This window comes from Neolamprologus brichardi, chromosome 15, assembly GCF_056152115.1.
Source record: "Neolamprologus brichardi isolate AB-2024 chromosome 15, ASM5615211v1, whole genome shotgun sequence".
Lineage (NCBI taxonomy): Eukaryota > Metazoa > Chordata > Actinopteri > Cichliformes > Cichlidae > Neolamprologus > Neolamprologus brichardi.
In genome coordinates, this window is record NC_142118.1 from 11,536,713 (window position 1) to 11,550,621 (window position 13,909).

General features: G+C 40.1%; 1 protein-coding gene across 3 annotated transcripts in view; it reads right to left on the reverse strand.

The window, feature by feature from the left end:
- The window catches only part of utrn (utrophin), a 190,584-nt gene that overhangs the window by 26,287 nt on the left and 150,388 nt on the right, over positions 1–13,909 (reverse strand). For all 3 annotated transcript variants that reach the window (XM_087851852.1, XM_087851850.1, XM_087851851.1), the window contains 3 exons: positions 9,951–10,117; positions 7,040–7,151; positions 3,449–3,585 (listed from right to left, as the gene is read on the reverse strand). In XM_087851852.1, the coding sequence (XP_087707978.1) occupies positions 3,449–3,585; positions 7,040–7,151; positions 9,951–10,117 (416 nt within the window). The remainder of the gene's footprint in view (positions 1–3,448; positions 3,586–7,039; positions 7,152–9,950; positions 10,118–13,909) is intronic.

Here is a 13,909-nt window from a genome sequence, read left to right on the forward strand (position 1 = left end):
TGAACTAACAAGAGTTTGAACAGTTGTACCTAACAAAGTATAATGTGTATGTGTTAGTCACCGTAGGGAAATTACTCCTCTGCATTTAACCCATTCACCCAGTGAAGCAGTGGGCACCAGTGCCACCAGTGGCCACCAGTGCAGCGCCCGGGGAGCAGTGTGTAGGGACGGTTCCTTGCTCAGGGGTACCTCAGGGTAGCTGTTCAGTGGATTCAAACCCCCGACCTTCCGATCATGGGGCAACCACTTTACCTACTGAGCTATCCCCCTTCCCACTGAGTGGCCACTGAGTATTTAAAAATAGTAAACATATATATAATAAAACAGTTTTTTTTCTTAATGTAATAAACATAAAAACTATTTTACTGCCATATGACAATGGAAAACATTTTCCTTTTAAAAGTCTGCTATTGATTTATCCTTGTCAAATCATTCCATTAAAACTTTTACTTATACAAGAAAATTCTCCCACAAGCTTTCAAATCCACATTCAAAACCATTAACCTTCCTGCGAGACCTAATACAACGGAGACTCATCTGCTCCATCTAGTAACGTTGGGTGAAAAGCAAAAAAAAACCTAACACTGAGTGGAATACCATTTGAATGGTTCTTTCACATTATCAAATATAGCTGCGACGAATCTAAAATCCTATCTGGCGTGAAATGAAGCAAAGATATAAGTGGGAGGTGAGAGTAGGTGGTGTTTTGCTCACTCTCAAGGTGGAGAGAGTGGGTGGAATTAAACAAAAAACAAAAAAGAAACGATGTTACGCGAGTGGAAAAGAGGGAACGCGAGAGAGTGAGTGCATTAGTGAGGGCAATTATAAAATCACTACTTCTTAAAAGTTCCCTTTGTTATGATGACTAATGAAGACTGACAATGCACTAAAAAGGTTTGGAGTGACACTTAAAATCTCTTAATATTTAGAAATAAAAACTGCAAAACAAATTGGAAATTAAAAACTGTATATTTTAAAATTGTAAACAAGCATTATCTTACTGCAACAAACATGACTGCAATTGTTCTGGTGTTTACCTAATCTGTATTAAAGCTCTTATTAAGCAGGAACCCAGACCTTGTTCCAATTACAGAAAAATCCATTTCAATTTAGGTCACGGTATTAATTTTTATGACGCAGAGATGGCAGAAGCCACCAGACGGTGACAATACAGAGCTAAAATGAACGGGAGCATTTCTTAACACTGGCTATGTTTGGGCCAGATCTTACAGGCAGTCCAAAAGCTGCTTTCTTTGCCTGTGGCAATACATGGATGGCCCACTGATCGCAGATGAGACCTAATGCTGTAAAAGAGACAAAATGATGAGCATGAAATAGCCCTAAATTTCTTTAAGTCTCCATTCGCTTCTGCCATATTTTGAGAAGTTCTCTGCATTTCGCTGTAATTTCACTACCTTTTAGAGACATTTATCAAACCAGAAGCTCTGCAGGAGTCATTTTTCAGAGAGGAAGAGAAGTGAAAATGGAGCGAGGTGGGAGGTGAGGAGGACAGGCAAGGATGGGAGGGATGAAAGCGGTACAGCAATCCATCTGAACGGTGACTGAGCACGAGTCGGGAAAAATTTATTGAGAGAAAACAAGTGACTCATTGTGTGTGCATACGTGAACAGCACCGAGAGTTGTTTTGCTTTAAAAGATGCAAAAACTACATGGTTCAACGGAAATGAATGTTGCATTAGGAGTGAGTGAGTGATGGCACATTAAAAAAATACTAACAAACAAAAACAAAGGAAACAACGGGGGGACAAAAATGCACAGTGAGGGATGTTTTATTTTATTGTGAGTCTCCTGTTTGAAGGGGCAGTAACTCAGACAGCCTCCTGGAAGGTATGACGTAGGGTATCTACATAATATGGGCCTAGTTAAACGGCTCTTTTCAGTAGGATTTAAGGCTGGTAGCAGAAGGGACATAAATTAGACATAATCACTGGGCCAGTGTTGCAGACAAAGGATCCACAGTGCACCCGCTTTAATTCAATTGGTCCATTTCTAAGAATGAAGAAAAAGAGTTTTAGTGCTAACTCTTGCTTATGCAGCAAACACCACAGTTCTGTTCCTTACTGAAGGATAGTCCAAAGCTCTTTTGTGGAGGTTGGCTGTCTTTTGCACACCTTTGTGAATTCATAATTCTATCAATTTTGATAAGATGCAGATAACTGCAGACACGCACTGCTGTAGCTGTCCTCTGTCCTCCTTTGAACATGTTGTTGACTATCTGAGCAAATAATCCCAAATTTGGATGAATGGAGTGAAAGACTAAATGCATGTTTGAGCTTTGAGTCAAGTCTTTGCTGGATTTTTTCATATTTCTTAAGGACATGACTTTCAGTGACTGTTCATCTTTTGAAGATTGTTTTTTAGCCCTGCTTTTGTCTCCCACTTGTCCGGTGTCCTTAATTTATTTTTTTACCACAGACACAGTTCACACGATGCTGATAGCTCTTTGGGAATGATTTTGTTGGTGCAAAAATACTATTTTATTCCTGTCAAACTCTGTTATCTTTGCCATTTTTCATAAACCGAACTAAAAAATGGGAACAAATTATATGTTTTCTTGACAGGCTGCAAGTGACAAAGTGCTTAAAGATAGAAAAGTACCAATTTTAAATTCTAAGTTGTGTGTAGGCGCCTCAGTGTTTCATCCTTTGTTTGTTAAGCCACTCAGCGCTGACATATGAATCATTCAAGCATTAAAAAGGCACCTAAATCAAACAGAAAAACCAAAACATTGAAAATGGCCAGGTTGCAGGACTGGACTGAAAATGAGTGAAATGAGCGAAAGGCAGCTAGTGTCAAAGAAAAACTTTCAAAGAGCTTCAGAACCCTGGAGAACTGATACTCAAGACCACTATAATGAAAGTGAAAGAAAGTCTGTCTCCTTGAAAGCAAAATATAAAGAAATGCTGGGGGGCTCAATGCCCTCAAAACAAGACTCTAAGAACTTTAATGCCACATGATGTGCCGTCAAACTCTGTGCGTGCCACCATATTTGTGACACTTTGGCTAGTCATGCACCAGGTTACAAAAATCAAGCTGCTGCAGCTGAGTTGAGTGTACAATCGGTGTCGGGTTTTACCACCATTTTAATGTTACTCCAGCACTGAAGCTCAGAGATATACAGATATAAACTGGGAACTGCCAAAACACACTCAAAGGCTTCCACAGTTTAAACTTCATCTCTTTCTATATCAGTGCTTATGTGGTGGAATTGTCAGTGTCTTCTTATGCCTTCCTACACCTTAATGGTGAGCATAAATAGAAATGCCAGCGTGAGGATATTGCATCGCGCGTGGAGGGTTAACTTGCTGCTTAATAGTCCTTAACAACAATGTGGACACACAAAACTTCCTTTAAGGGTTATAGCAACTATGGAAAAGTTTTTGTGATCCAAAAGCACGTATAAAAAAGAAACTTATGAGTTACTTACGTTTCCATGTTGTCGCCCTCTAAAACCGTCTGTACTGGTAGGTAACCTAGCCGTGGATGTTTGGCGAAGTACTTCTTAGATCGGAATTTGTTCTTCAGCACTTTGGTGAAATCACGCATGTCCTCACCTGATGTCGTCTGTCAGAGGAAAAAACAGATGGGCAGGGGGTTGCTTATTATTTATTGTAGTGTGTAATGAGTTCAAAGATTTCGACAGTCTCTTGTGCACGCATAAGCATTTGCGTGTAAGGGAATGTGTTTGCTAATTAGATACTTAGCAGAGGTGTTCTTGCAGAAGCGCTTTCCGCCACGCAAGCAACCAGTAAATTACCAAACGGGTTTGACCACAGGGAGAGAAAATCCCTTCCAAAAGATGCAGACAACCACTGCTAAACACACACACAGGGGCACGCGCGCACGCACACACACACACACGCAGGCAAATACACAGCTCCTACAGTTGACAGATATGCATAAATGAACAGACTCTATTGAGTTCACTCGGCTTATTGACTAATCCACACAATTTAAGATGGTAGCTTGAGCAAACCAACAGCAATTACAGAAGAGTTATACTAAAGCTGGAGAAGAATTTGTGCATGTGTGTAAGCTCCTTCCTGTGAGGATTGAGAGACATGCATTTTTTATTCTACTGCCTCTATTACATTAGGAGGGGGGGTAGATATAAGACCCCAGTTGGAAACGAGTCAAGATGTTTCAATAACATGACGAGACAGGCAATCGCAGTCAAACTGAAACACAATATTCTCTTAGGACAGTTCAAAACTTTGAAATTACAGTAATCAATACATCACACCCCAAAGTTGTTTAATATCCCTGACAAAAACAATGAGAAATATGAAGACACCACTCCCATAAAAATCATAAGCTAATAAAAAAAATATAATATTGTGGCCATAAAATAAACAGTATGACAAAGATGAGAAAACAATCTTATTAAATGACCGCAGTGAGTCTCACCAAAGCTGCTATAAATCTGTAACTCTCTGCAAAATGCGTTTATTATTCAATATGGACTTAATATTTTCAAAAGCATAAAACTGAAACACAATTTGGTTCGAGCATGGGGAGACAAACAAGTATAATTACATATCATGTTGATGTTTTTTGGGTTTTTTTTTTTTTTGAGGGAAATAAAGAAAAAACTTTTACTACTCAGATAAAGCTACGCTGAACTGTGAGATTTAAAATGAGACAATAAAGTGATCCACAACTTATTATTTTGTCAGAGATCTATATCTCTCAGGTTGAAAAAGCAAGATCTGGGTGATTTCCTCCCAGTCCTCACTGTGCTGAGGTTCAATAAAGCTCTGTGAAGATGGATATGCAGCGTTTATGAACCTGGAGTTGAGTTTCGGGGCTTTACACGGTGATTTGAGTCAAAACTTTCAAGGTTTCTCTTCGTGATCTTTTATTGATCTGGCTGTAAGCTTTACGTCAGTGTTTGAGCAAAACACAGCTTCACCATGTTGTGTTGTTCTTGTACTTAGGCCCATCCACTCTCTCTTTCTCCTCACACATTTCCCTTGCTGAGAAACCTGTGGACACTATGCTGCTGTCACATCCTTTCAGACACATGCACGCAAACAAAGTTGCAGCTGTTATAGCAGACACGAGTCTGAATACTGTGGCTGACAACTTAAAATATTCATTTAATCTTCAACTTTGTTTTTTGTTTTGTTATTGCACTTTTCAGGCTGCTGTCATGATGATTTTTCCCTACCCCAACAAAAGAGATCTCTGTCACACTGATTACTGTCCCTCTGGCAAGATCTGCCATCATATCTCTTGCATGAGCGTGGCCCCCTTGAGTTCACAATCATATCTAAGTCTGTCTTGCTCCACTGCATGGGTTGTTGGGCAACCCGTGAAGTACCTCCCTTCGCTCTGGCTCCAACAGAGGTAGAGATGGATATCCACAAATCAATCTTAGTCAGAGTTTCAATTATCTTTGCTGTATTTGATTTGCATTTCATTTACATGTGTGCAAATGGCCGAGAAAGACCTCAATAAAATCTCCTTTTATTATAAGAAAAAATAAGGAAAGTGAAAAGGGAAAAAGCCTTTTCCCCCCCCAGTTTTCTTTTCAGTGAAGGGAATCAGTAACCTCTTGAGTGATTACCCGGTAGCTGAGTACTAATAATTAACCAACAGATTAAGTGTTTGTTGCTGCAGCACAGCTGAAAGTAAAAAAAATTAAATAAATGTTTTTTCAAAGTCAAGTCTGTCAGGCAGCTGCTGGGCATTTTAACTCAGGGAAGAGTGATCACTGCTCCCTACAGCTACTCCTCCAAAGTCAATATGTATCCCATTTAGGAAATTGAAAAAGCAAATTAAAAGACAGAAATGAGAAATGTCGAGAGAAACTCGAGTCACTCAAAGTATGACGTTAAGCAATACTGAAAAGAGTCAGGCCCACAAGTGTTAGATCCTAATTGAGGAGAAGAGCAACGTTCAATTTTGCCAAGCTCCCGTTTTTCCAATATTCATCTCTAGCTGTGAAGTGAAATATTTTTGGCTTGGAAGGATAAAAATATAACCTTGAGTATTTTACCATTGGTACGTTCGGAATTAAGCCAGGGGTGTTTCGGGAGGGCTGATTGAGAAACAAGACAAAGGAATTTAACAGCATGTGAGGCGACAAGAAATTCTGCAGTTGACAGAACCTAGTTTAAAGGGAAAAAAGAGGTTAGTTAAAGCCTAGATGCTTCAGATTCACTAAATGTGTCGTCGGTATAACGTGATGTGAACAAGTCTGTTTGTGTTTTGATTCGGGCTGTTTCTAATCTACGTTACATCCGATACGTTTGCCTCTTGTGCACTCTGATACACGCAGTTTCTGATTTCTCTGTAAATGCCAACCACCTTCAGCACGTTGGGTGACTGCCAAGGTATTATCCACATTAAATGCTGTCTGTCAGTTTCATTAGAAAAATTAGGAACTGATGCATTTTCATACTTTTTAACTCTACACTCTAAAGCCTACCCAATACTTTAGAAATGAACCTATCCTGAGTCTACAGCTTGATCTATCACAATTTCTCACTGAGGCTCCTGTGAATGTCAGAGGGAAACTCCCAGCAAAGTTCCAAAAAAATTTTCTCCCAGAAGAGTGCAGTCTACTTTAGCTGCAGATGAATGCAAATGACATTCAAACAATGCACGTTTAATAAATAACTCTGGTTGAACCCAGACAAAGAAAACCAGAGAGTAAGACATGACTAGAAGATTAAAATAACAGCATGTATTAAGTGCAAGATTGTGTTAAAGAAATTGGAAATGAAAATATGTATGAATGTGCTGCTGTAATACTTCGGATTTCCCTTAACGGGTATTAAAAAAAGAACATGAATATTCAAGGAGTGGGAAGAGTGTGAGTCAGTGATTTATGACATCGGGCATGGAACAGTTTTAATGAAAGATGGTTAGGAGGTAACCAAAGCCTGAAGTCTGTCTGAACCCCGAATTCGTGTGCCTTCATTAAATGGATGAGTGGAATGTGTGAGCATGTGGAAAAGAGATATGAGATGAGCTAGTGGGCAACGTCTGTGTGTGTGTGTTACTTTCTTACCGGTGTGCAGTACTCCACCATTGGGTAGTTAAGCTTGTGACCCTTGGCGGTGCGCCCAGAAAAGAAGCAGCTCTGACACACGTCGTAGTTGAAATGCTTCAGACTGCGATACCTAGAGACAGAGAGAGGGCGAGGTGAAAAGTGAGATAAGTTGAGATGGGACGATGTGTGTGTGTGTGTCACTTTCATGTCTTCAGGATGTGTTTCTGGGTGTGTGGGCACATATGCACCACTACAACACGACTCCTCTCCAAGCTACTCTGGAGTCACCTGGAGAGCTGCTGACTTCCAGAGTCACTCCATCAACCTTTGCTGCATGAATATGTTTACGTGCACACAAAAGTACATTCATGTGCGCATACACACACACACACACACACAAAATGTGCTGACAGAGCGACAGACAGTTGGATTTTCACCAAAGCACAACAATGTGACAACAACTGTTGGGATGTTGTCCTCAGCAGCAGCTGTAGCCAGAAGGCCATTTAACAGCTAAATTGAGACAGGAGCCATTCAGACATAATAGCTTAAGTCTTTTATCTTTCTCTCCTTTCCAGCTCTCCCAAGGTTAGCTGACTGATGAGCTACAAAAGAGAGCTATATATCAAAGGATGCAACAGTGCGCATGACACCTCCAAGTCAAATTTGCCATTATGTACTGACACATAGCATATTACTGTTAAGGGGATGGGGTTTGAGTCACCTTCACTTAGAAGGTGTTGAGATGGCCCCTCATTTAATTCGCCAACTTTGGGTAACCAGCAAACTTGTATTGTTTGGTGATTTCCTTTTTGCTATTGATCAATGTAGGATCAACTCAAGCGGTGAAAACAAAACCACAAAAAACCCAACAGCAACAGCAGCCTTGGTGATAACTGATTAGCGTTTAGCATTATTGCCTCTTCAGTTACGTACTGGTAATTTTAAGCCCATGCTCTTGGTTGTAAATGTTCCTTGAATGGCCGATTAATGGCTAAGTCTCAAAACATTAACCTCCTAGGACCTGGCGTCCACATATGTGGACATCACATTTTGGGTTATTTAGACCAAAATACTCAATTTTGCTCTACATGGGCCTGATATCCACTTACGAGGACATTATACTGCTACTGTTCTATCAAAATTTTAAACAAATATCCTCATATGTGGCTCTTATTTTTCATAAAAACTAAAATAATGTAAAAAAAATAAAAATCTGGTGATTCTTTATTCTTACATTCATCGGGCCCCAATCAGCCCAAATATCAAAGAGAAATAAAAAATGCATGCCGTGGAAGAGTTCGGGTCTTAGGAGGTTAAAGTAGGACGGTAACCTCCTTCAAATTAGGGGGGAAAAAGACTGCATTTAGGTTTTTGCAACTGCCGACTTATTCCAAGTAGTTGCAGTGACTGGCTGGTCGGACAGGTGTTGGGGGTTTTGCACTTTGGATTGAAGGATATTGCACAGGTCACCCTAGTGGGAGACAATTTGATTCCAAGCTCAGTCCAGCTCAGTGGCTAATCACTCAAAGACAGCGTGGCAAAGGTTCCCAAGTAACTGACATCTAAATTAGAAACACACATTTCAAACAGAGCACAACTCGGTCGCTCGCAGATAAACTGCTGTCCTTTTTTTGGTTGTTCTGTTAATACGAACAAGGGTTGTTATCAAATTGTTATCTTTTTTTAACAAAATAAGTACTTATGAAACAAATGTAAATAACTATTTTCTACTTAACCACAAATATATTATATATTATAATATATATTATAATTTAATCAAACCATCCATCTATAAACTCTAATTAGTTTACAATTCATTCCTATACTTATTAATACATTTTGAATTTTTAGCCCCACAAAACACATAAAGCCTTTGGGCTGCCCAGGATTTTGCTGTAAAGTCATTAAGGTGTGATGACTGCTGTCAGAATGAACAGCGCAAGAAAAAAAAAAAATACATGCAAAGTACCAAGAGTGCAAATACGACTCAGTGGCATATAACCTATCTCACTAATTTGCAGAATTGAGTTAACATACACCCAGTCAACTCAAACGTATATGTTGACCCTCCCCATCCAAGGCTAATTTTAAACCTACTGATATTCAGAAGAACATGAAAAGTACTTGAAACCCAGTTGGTGCCATGTCTCAAGACCACACAAAATGCCTGCTATGCATTTTTCTTCCCCTTTCATTCCTGCTCCCTGCCTTTCCTTCCCACTATCGCGCTCTCTCATCGATCAATGACACAACTTGGGAGATGTGTGCTTCATCAAATGCCTGAGCGTATTTCTCTTTCTGCTGGCAAAGCAAGGTATCCGAAAGAGGCAATCCTGCCACCTAACCTTACTTAGAAAGGTGGGGTTATTACCATCTCCGGCCACACAAAAAGCATTTCCATCAGGGTGGCCAGTGGAAAACCTCAATTTTGTTTTGAAATAAATAAACCTGTTGATCTTTCGCTACCTTTCGCGATTACTCAGTAAGAGCAGTGGCCAAATAAAAGACAGGCAATATTTAGAGCATGTGTTTGTGTGTGTCAGTACTGCACAGGATCACAGGGTGGTCTTCTGCCAGTTGTTAGCTGGGTGATCAGCTGTTAAAAAATTTTGAGAATCTGGTGGTGCGCTACATGTTTGTGTGTATGAGAATGTCATTTTGTTTGTGAGTACTTGTGCAAGCTCCACTGCAAACCTCCGGATGGTATTTAGTCAGTGGTGTATCAGCTGCTGACATTTAGATAAATGCCTGCCCTCCAGAGCAGACCTGCCCTTTATGCTCAACCAGGAGAAAACAATGCAGAACACTTCTAGATTTGCTGTGTGTGTGTGGAGCCTGTTACAAGTTGCAGACTTTATCACCTTTATTTATTTGGCATGTTGCGCAAATGCCGACCTGAATGCTAAATAGGAATATGTGTATTTACCTGAAGCCAACAATAGGACACTCCTTGCAGATGTTACACTTGGCCTGATGTTTCGCCGTTTCTGCAGCAGCCACTCTGTGCAGGACAGGAAGCCAAACCATGGACTGAGGCTCCAGACGCATCCAGTCAATGAACTCCCTGGGCTTTAGCTCCACCTTATTGTTTACCTAGACATTTAAAAAAACAAGGAGGCAGGATTAAGAATTAGGCATTTAAATCAAAGGTTTATCAATCATATGATTTACAGTTCAATAAAGGTTCAGCAATGAGAGCTGATAAAATATAAAAGGCACTCTGCAGCATGAGAGAAAAACACGCAGACCAGAAATAACCAACAGGCAATAACTTCTGACTTGTTACCAAACACGCAATAAAGACGCAGACAAATTTAAGATGACCATACATATTAAAGTGATGAGTCCCTGCGGCTCGTTAAGGCCTTGAATTGTGAACCAAGACTAAATAACTTTTATGAGCTCTTTATTCATGTTTATTGGTTGAAATATCTTACAGTAAACAATGATTGATTTTAACACCCTCTCTGCCCTACACACCCCATAGTTGCACTGTTAGATAACAGCATTGTTGCTCTGTGCAGATACCGTTGAAAAACGCTCTTAAACTCCTACTCATATGTGCTGCTTTATACTTTTGGGGGTGTAACTTGTACAGTGCTATGCATGAAAACTGCAGAGTAAACAATCTGCTTCTCTCCTGCTTCAATAGCTTAAGTTCTTTATTAGCTTAACCAATCAAATGTTTTAAATGATTCCAACAAGTGCCGTAATCCAACACAGGAATGTTCACAAGATGTTTTTCAGCTGGATCTTTGCTCATCTGCAGACAATAATGAACCCAATGGAAAAGTCAACACATGAAGCAAAGCTTTGACATGGCTGCTGTTACTGCAAAACAAATCAAAGGCAACCTTTCCATCATGCCTGACACACAAAAGGGCAGCAAAGGGCAGAATACATTTGCAACAAGAAGAGCAAACAATCAAAAGGAATAACATTAGTAAATGTGTTTGCGTGTTTCCTCCTGATCCCTTTTCAAGGCTTATGGTGTGCAGGACTATACGGCATCTCGACTTCATTTACATATACTTTTGAAAATAAATTCCAGCTAAAATATGAACCAAAAAAAAAAAAAATCACACATTTAAACCAAAAAAATCCTGTTCTGGCTGGACTCTCAATGTAAACAGTGTCAGGATGTCTTTACCTTCTCTCAAAGCTTTTGTTTTACTGAACATAATATATATATTTTTCACTTCTACTCAAATCAAAGTCAGGTTTCTAAGGTTTTTTTTTCTTCACCATCCCAAAGTCTAAACTAACAAAATAAAGGTATTGTGGAACAGTGACACTTAATTTAAAATTATCTGTGGAACAGAAATGCATCAAGTATCTTTGTCCATTTCAAAGTTTATATTGAGAAAAAGGATCAATTTCAACAAACAAAAAGCCAAATATCCCCATTTTCTGCTTCAAATGCCAATCCTAAAAGGGAAATATTTGCACTGTTTATAGGAGTGTGGTGACAGAGAAAAACCCTATCCTTCCTGACTCTTGTAAATCTGTCTGCTGGCCTTAAAACCCCTTAATATTATCTAAATATATGGTTGATAACCTTTAAAGGGAAACAGCTGATCAAAGACAGGACATATTGACATGTGGCATCATTGATCTTATCAATCAAAACTGCCTTCAAATTATCCCAAAAAGCCATGGTGTACTCGTTTACTCTCAGCCTTTCCCATTTATCATAACTGTGTCATAAATGCAGACGACGATACTGTAAATCAGCAAATATCTACACTGGATATTGGTGAAGCTCTAGTTTAAATTCATTGTATCGGTGGCTCTTTTTACTCAATTACAATCTTGTAAATAATAACATGCTCCATGTAACATATATTTTAGTAACTGCAGGTAATCAAAGAAAGCTATATTTTGGTATTCTTTATGAAACTCTGCTTTTTACACTGACATTGTCCTTAAAGTACTAAAGTGAGGTTTAACTTTAAAAAATTAACCTTGGGTTTGGTAACTGTTAATGCTTCTGAGGCAGGTTTGGGTTTTTTTTTTTTTGGTTTTTTTAAATTGAAGACAGCTTTTAAGATTCAAATTCATAAATGAGAACACATCCAATTAATTCCTCACCTTTATGACTTCTCAAATGGTCTTTAACGCTCCTCCACTCTTTCATTTGATCTTCCCATGCACCACCTCTCCATCTCTCCTTTCCCATACATTAGTCTGATCTGCGCCTTCTCTCCCTCCTACTTACCATCTAACGGCAGAATTATAGCACTTACAGATTAATTGCTGGGTGTCTCAAAGGATGACTAGATAGATGGACGGATGGATAAATGAAGGAGAGTAACAAAGGCTATATTTATGGCGGCGCAACTCATTTATCACAGACCCCATTAAAGGAAATGGAATAAGCGACTGCCCTGTCACTGATGGGGCTGACTGACACACAGGTGGCATGGGGCTTCGCTTGTCCATGTGTATGCATGTGTATGCATGTGTAAATAAAAGAGACACAGAGAGTGTGTGAGAGTTTATGTCTGCCTGGTTTCCACTTGCCATCCCGGCTGGATGATTGAATGATTAATGAGCAACTGGACTACAGCTGGCACAGCAATTCACGACCAAGTCTGTGAGCAATTTATGTCCATATAAGCTAGTGCGTGCACTCGTGCATGTATATATCTCCTTGTGGATATGTGCGTATTATTATGACATCAAGGCGAGGCAGCAAGGTGTTTGCCTCTTTGCAATATTTCGAGAAGAAAACAGAGGGAGAGATAAAGTTTAAAACTGCCTCCCTCTGCTATTTTGGGAGGCGCGCGGCAGGAAATCAGTGAAATTTATAGCTTCCTAATTTTAATGTTTGGCTCCCATTTATGACCACCGAAGCACGAGCCAGGGGGAGGAAGAGTGAGAGAAATAAAACAGTGATCCTGGGGGGGATAAGGACATCATTAAATGCCAGTAACGTCCAGAGGTAAACTCGCAGAAAGTGGTTAGCTGACTGCAGTAAAACACTAGAGGACAGCCAGCAGAGCACCGGAGGCCATTTGAGGCTTTGTGGTTGGTTAGCAGAGCTCAAACACTGAAGTACTTTTCACAGGATCTGGTGTTAGGTGGGTGGAGAAGGTGAAAAAAGCTCAGATGCTCGATGATAATCAGCCTTTGGAAGATGCACTGAATAATAATGTCATATAGCACACCCCACTGATAAAGCAGCCATGGAAGGAGAAGATGATATCAAGAAGGCACTGAGTCAATGTGGTTATCCCAGCTGGACATTTGTCAAAGCTAAGAAGGCACCCAAAGAATGCTCCAGGCCATCCAGGAGACATAGACAACTGCTGCCTTAGCGAAAACCTATAGAGATCCCGTATGTGTCAGGAGTATCGGAATAAGCTGAGACGCATTTTCTCTAAACACTGTGGACTCTGTGGCTTTTAAACCCCACGCTGTGCCAAAAATTGGCCCACCCCAAATATCCAATCACCCGGCACAAACAGAGTAATATAGTGCACGCTGTTAAGTGCCAGGAGGACTGGATGATTTATACATTGGGGAAACCAAACAACCTCTGGCTAAGTGGACGGCACAACACAGAAGAGCTACCTCGTCAGGCCAGGACTCTGCAGTCTATTTACACCTGCAGGCCAGTGGACACTCTTTCAATGATGAGGATGTACACATCCTGGACAGGAAGGAATGCTGGTTTGAGTGGGGAGTCAAGGGGCCTAAGGGTACATCTTTCACCATCCTAAAATGGTGTGATTGCAGCCATTCCCCAACTCTCTATGAATGGTACTCATGGCCATTGATCAGTGGTTGTTGATCAATGGTCATGACAATGTGCATTTTAATGATCAAGAAACTGACCTTACAGCCCATTGTTCAGTCCACTCGTTGTGCAAAGGTAGTTTC